The sequence below is a fragment of the Gavia stellata genome, chromosome 17, assembly GCF_030936135.1.
Source record: "Gavia stellata isolate bGavSte3 chromosome 17, bGavSte3.hap2, whole genome shotgun sequence".
Lineage (NCBI taxonomy): Eukaryota > Metazoa > Chordata > Aves > Gaviiformes > Gaviidae > Gavia > Gavia stellata.
The window spans coordinates 1805077-1811155 of NC_082610.1; the positions used below are offsets into that span (position 1 = coordinate 1805077).

General features: G+C 64.6%; 1 protein-coding gene across 1 annotated transcript in view; it reads right to left on the minus strand.

Annotated features, from left to right (window-relative positions):
- Positions 1–2782, minus strand: part of NUP160 (nucleoporin 160) — a 28650-nt gene extending 25868 nt beyond the window's left edge. Inside the window, exons 1-2 of the mRNA XM_059826077.1 lie at positions 2580–2782; positions 2208–2418 (exon numbers count right to left, since the gene is read on the minus strand). Coding sequence (XP_059682060.1) covers positions 2208–2418; positions 2580–2782 — 414 coding nt within the window. The remainder of the gene's footprint in view (positions 1–2207; positions 2419–2579) is intronic.
- Between the last annotated feature and the right edge of the window lie 3297 nt (positions 2783–6079).

Sequence of the window (6079 nt, forward strand, 5' to 3'; positions counted from 1 at the left end):
GACAGCTCATAGCAAAATGCTGGTAATGAGCCCCGTGAAGAGCAGCTCTGCAATAGCACAGCGTAATCCCTTGGGAAAGCTGTCTGGAATTCCAAGAGCAAGAGATGAGCTCTCCAAGAGAGGAAAGGGACCTGACAAGACACACCCAAAAGCGGACATGAGAGAAAAAGTCACAGCAAATGTAAATTTTGCATAAGATCCATCTTCCACACAAAAAAAAGATTCTATACCTTGCTGCGTACAGAGGGCAAGTTACAAACACAGCCAGGCCTCCCTCTGAAGCACTGTCCCTACCTCCAAAGGGTACTTTGTCCCCATTGTCACAAGGCCGGGCCCCAGGGCGAGGGGCCACCTCCAGACTCCGAGCCTCACTTCAGGTTCTGTCACCAACTTTCATTGAAATCGGAGCCCTATTCACAAATCTAAAACACCCTCAGCTTTGGGGTAAACACTGCAAGTCTGACTCCTATGGCCTCGACCCCCCCTGCACGCAGTCTGAGTACATTCAGTTCCAAACAAAGCGAGATTTCCAGCTTGCTTTTCCTATCCGACTCTTTTCCCCAGCAGTTTTCACTTCCACACAGAAAACTACCCGGCACTGATGAACACACCTGCTGTATCTGGCCAAGAATCAGAGAACTTGGAGTTTAGCAGTTTATAACGTCTATGAAGAAATTGAACTAGAAAAGTTTGGAGAGTAAGAAACTAAAGCGCAGAGTTTTCCACAAAATTCAAGAGACCGTGACATGCTCCAGCTCTGCGCCTCTGGAAACACCAGAGGGGTCCAGTCCAGGGTACAAATCCCCACCACAGAGCTACGAAATGGATCGGTCGTGGTGGACTGACCCAGCTGGCAGGTAACTATTACCAGCCACGGGCCCCAGCAGGGCATGGGAGAATAAGAGCAGCAAAAACTCGTGGGACAATATAAAGGTGATTTAATAAGCGAAGGAAAGAGGAAGGAGAAGAAAATAACACCAAACCAAGCAATGCCAAGGCAATCCCTCGCCACCTCCTCCAAGCAGCCTGATGCCCAGCCAGGTGCTGAGCAATAGCCACCTGCCCCAATTCCCTCCCCTGTGTCGCTGAACATGGTTGTCACAGCACAGGGACTGTCCCCTCCCTGTCCCGGCTGTGTCCCCTCCCAGCATCCTGCGCATCACAGCCAGCTTGTTTGGGGAGCAGAGTGAGAAATGGAGAAGCCCCGGACACTGTGCACGCACTGCTCGGCAACAGCTCAAGCAGCAGTGTGTTCCCAACTCTGCTTTGGTCACAAATCTGCCACACAGTACCACGTGAGCTGCTGCAAAGAAAACCAACTCCATCCCAGCCAAAACCAGTATACAGTCTACTCGGCAGGGAAAAAAATCCAGCCCAGCTGGAACGGGCTCAGGGAAAGCTGAGCTTTATACACATCAGCAGCTCACCTCCAGCGTTTCGACAGCCAGCCCACGCAACACGGGCACGACAGGGTTTGCGTGAAGCCCCGCAACAGGGTGGTGTTGGGGGTTAATCCCGCTGGGCAGCAAAGCGGCACACAGCCACACGCTCACTCTCCCGCCCAGGCTGGATGGGGGGAGAGGAAAGGATGAATAAAAGCGAGAAAACTTGGGGGTCAAGATAGCAAAATAAAATAATTGCTTAATAAGTGATAGGCAAGCAGAAGAGAGAAGAAAACAAAACAAGGGACAAAAAGGCTGGATAGACTGACACCCGGCCAGTTTCCAAGCAAAAGATGGCTAACCCCCCCCAAAAAACCTCTTTTCCCTCTTATTGCTGGCAAGGAACATCCCTTTGCTTAGTCCGGGTCCTCTGCCCAGTTGTGCCCCCTCCCAAACCACGGCACACCCCCAAATCTATTCATGTGGGGGGCAGAGTGAGAAACAGAGAAGACCTTGAGGCTGCGCAAACACTGCTCAGCGAAAGCTAAATTATTAGCGCATTATCAACACTGTTTTGGCAGCAAATCCAAAACAGGGCACCACACAAGCTACTGTGGTGAAAAGTAACTCTGTCACAGCCAAAATTAGCTCTGTCACGGCCAAAAGCAGCACGGGTGGGAAGGAGCACTTTGTGCCCATGCTGAGAAGCACGCCAAGGCCTTTGCTATTTTGCAACGCACTTAGCAGCTTCACTGAGGGCTCCTGATGGGCAGGACGGAGGCAGGTGGCTGACACTGGCAGGGAGCAGGCCAGCCCGGTACTCACGCTGCGGTACATGCGGGCGGGATGCGGCAGGAGCAGGCGATGCACCGTCTGCCTGGTGATCAGCAGGACGACCAAGTGGCTCTGCACTTCGCAGAGGTGCACGCCGCCCGGTAGGAACGGACAGCCCTGGATGCGGAGGCGTACGGCGTTGTTCAGCAGGTTGACGTCCAGAGATTCCTCCACCAGCTCCACCGTGTCTCCCGATGTGGTCCTGAGGGAAGAGACGGGGAAAGGTGTGAGGACGGCGGGTACAGGCGGGGGTGGAGAGGTGGGCCCAAGCCGGGGGGGATGAACCGGGCCCGGGGGCAGGCCCAGCCGCGGAGGGGGGCCGGGGGCAGGCCTAGCGGGGCCTGCCCCCGGGCCCGCACTCACCACCGCACGAAGCGGTTCCTAGTCGCGGCGGCGAGCTGCGCGCTCTCCTGGTAGCAGAAACCCCCCGCGCTGTCCCCGTAGCGACCGGCGGGGAGCGGAGCAGTCCCCGGCGGGCTAAAAACCACCTCCCGAGGCCGTCGCGGTGGGCCCCGAGCCGCCGCGCTCAGCTCCAGGCAGCTCCGCTCCGCCAAGCCCGCCGCCATCTTGCCGCCCGCCTTCCCGCCTCGCCCGCGCGGGGCATCACGGGAAGGGAGGCGCGGGGGGTGACGGGCAGGGGCGGGGCTGGGGGAGTGTTGCGGCGCCCCCTAGTGGGCGGGCGGAGAGGGGGAAAGACGTGGGGAGGGGGTGCGGGGAGGGGGGGCCTGGGGAGAGGGGAGGGGGAGAGGGGGATTAGGGGAGAGAGGAAGGGGAGAGGGGAAGGGGAGAGGGGGATTAGGGGAGAGGGGGATTTGGGGAGAGAGGAAGGGGAGAGGGTCTGGGGAGAGGGGGATTTGGGGAGAGGGTCTGGGCACAGGGGGATTTGGGGAGAGGGTCTGGGGACAGGGGGTCTGGGGAGAGGGGGATTTGGGGAGAGGGGGATTTGGGGAGAGGGTCTGGGGATGGGGGTTCTGGGGAGAGGGGAAGGGGAGAGGGGTCTGGGGAGAGGGGGATTTGGGAGAGGGTCTGGGGAAGGGAGCTCTGGGGAGAGGGGGATTTGGGGAGAAGGTCTGGGGAGAGGGGGATTTGGGGAGAGGGGGATTTGGGGAGAGGGTCTGGGGAAGGGCGGTCTGGGGATGGGGGTCTGGGGAGAGGAGGATTTGGGGAGAGGGGGATTTGGGGAGAGGGTCTGGGGACGGGGCTTCTGGGGAGAGGGTCTGGGGACAAGGGGTCTGGGGAGAGGGGGATTTGGGGAGAAGGTCTGGGGAAGGGGGGTCTGGGGAGAGGGTCCTGGAAGAGGGTTATGGGCAGGGAATCTGGGGAGGGGGGTTTGGGGAGAGGGTCTGGAGAGGGTGTTTGTGGAAGAAGGATCTGGGGAGAGGGGAAGGGGAGAGGGGGATTAGGGGAGAGGGGGATTTGGGGAGAGAGGAAGGGGAGAGGGTCTGGGGAGGGGGGGATTAGGGGAGAGGGGGATTAGGGGAGAGGGGGATTTGGGGAGAGAGGAAGGGGAGAGGGGAAGGGGAGAGGGGGATTTGGGGAGAGGGTCTGGGGAAGGGGGGTCTGGGGAGAGGGTCTGGGGACAGGGGGTCTGGGGAGAGGGGGATTTAGGGAGAGAGGAAGGGGAGAGGGTCTGGGGAAAGGGGGATTTAGGGAGAGGAGGATTTGGGGAGAGGGTCTGGGCACAGGGGGATTTGGGGAGAGGGTCTGGGGACAGGGGGTCTGGGGAGAGGGGGATTTGGGGAGAGGGGGATTTGGGGAGAGGGTCTGGGGACGGGGGTTCTGGGGAGAGGGGAAGGGGAGAGGGGTCTGGGGAGAGGGGGATTTGGGGAGAGGGTCTGGGGAAGGGAGCTCTGGGGAGAGGGGGATTTGGGGAGAGGGGGATTTGGGGAGAGGGTCTGGGGAAGGGCGGTCTGGGGATGGGGGTCTGGGGAGAGGAGGATTTGGGGAGAGGGGGATTTGGGGAGAGGGTCTGGGGACGGGGCTTCTGGGGAGAGGGTCTGGGGACAAGGGGTCTGGGGAGAGGGGGATTTGGGGAGAAGGTCTGGGGAAGGGGGGTCTGGGGAGAGGGTCCTGGAAGAGGGTTATGGGCAGGGAATCTGGGGAGGGGGGTTTGGGGAGAGGGTCTGGAGAGGGTGTTTGTGGAAGAAGGATCTGGGGAGAGGGGAAGGGGAGGGGGACTGGGGAGAGGGTTTAGGGAGGGGGTGTGGAGGGAGAGGGTCTGGGGACAGGGGGCTGAGCAGAGGGACGGGGGAGAGGGGCAGGGCCACGGGGCGCAGGATGGGGTCTGGGTTAGGGGGGCTGGAGCAGCCCCGCGTCCCGTCCCCCCTGGCAGCACCCACCGCCCCGGGCCCCACTGGGTGCTGCCGCCCGCGCCGCCGGCAGCCGCAGCCAGACACGCCGCCTTCCCACGCCCGCCCGGCCGGGCACCGCGCTGCCGGCACCCACCGTGCCAGCCTCCGGCACCCGCCTCTTCCCCACGCCTCGGCCCCGGTGAAGGAGCCGGTGGCCGCCTGCCCGGCCGTGCCGTGGGGACGGCGTGGTGCGTGCCAGGCACGCCGAGGCCTGGCTGCGGGCAGAGCACATGCCGGCGTGCCGGCGAGGGCGGCGGGGACCCCACAGCCCCACTGGCCCGGCGATGCCGCACGCCCCCCCCGTCACGCCGCGTGGCATCGGTGCCGGGGGCCTGGCCGGGCACGCCGCACCGGGGGCAGCCGGCCCCGAACAATCCTGCCTTTGAGCGGGAGCCCAGCGCCGGCGGCACAAGGCGCTCGGCCGCCCGCCCGCAGAATGGCCCTATTCTGGTGGCGGCAGGTGCCGCGGAGTGCCGCACGTGGGCCTGGGGCTCTGGCTTGCCCCCCTGCTTTATTTGGGGGGCTGGCAGCACCCCGGGCTGCTGTGGGACCCATGGGGAGCTGGCACCAGGTGCCTTTCGGGGCTCGTGTGCCGTGGCAGTGCCGGGCCGGGGCCGAGCTCGACCGAGCCGGGGCCGGAGCCGGGCGCAGGCCAGGGAAGGGGCAGACGTGGCGATGGAGGGGATGCTGGGTGCACCCGCCTGCCCACGGGCACCCACGCTGCCCCGGCCCCGAAGTGGGGGTCTCGCTCACAGTGCCCCACGTCTGCAGTGTGGCGGTGGCGGCCCCGTGGCGGTGGTGGCCTGCGGCACCCGGGGGGTCTGCCCGCCTGGTGGGGTCCCACGGGGCAGGGACCCCACAGGGTGCCCGTGTCCCCTTGGGCTGGGACCCCACGGGGTGCCCCAGTGCCTGCGGGCTCCCCCCATGCCGTGCCTCAGTGCACCCCAGGACCGTGCCAGGACCGTGCCAGGACTGTACCGGGACCGTGCCAGGACCGTGCCGGGACTGTACCAGGACCGTGCCAGGACCATGCCCGGGACCATACCGGGACTGTACCGGGACCGTGCCACGACTGTGCCCGGGATCGTGCCCGGGACCGTACTGGGACCGTACCGGGACCGTGCCACGACTGTGCCCGGGACCGTACCGGGACCGTGCCTGGACCGTACCGGAACCGTGCCAAGACCGTGCCAGGACCGCGCCCGAGACCGTACCGGGACCGTACCGGGACCGTGTCCAGGACCGTGCCAAGACCGTGCCGGGACCGTGCCCAGGACCGTACCGGGACTGTACCGGGACCGTTCCACAACCGTGCCCGGGACCGTGCCGGGACCGTGCCCGGGACTGTACCGGGACCGTACCGGGACCGTGTCCGGGACCGCGTCCGGGAGCGGGCGGGGGCCGGGGCGATGCCGGAGCGGCCCGGGCGGGGCGGCCGCAGTCCCCGCCCCCGGGGCTCTCCCGCCGCTTCCTGCGGGCACGGTCGGGCCGGGGCGGCGGCGGCGCGCGGTG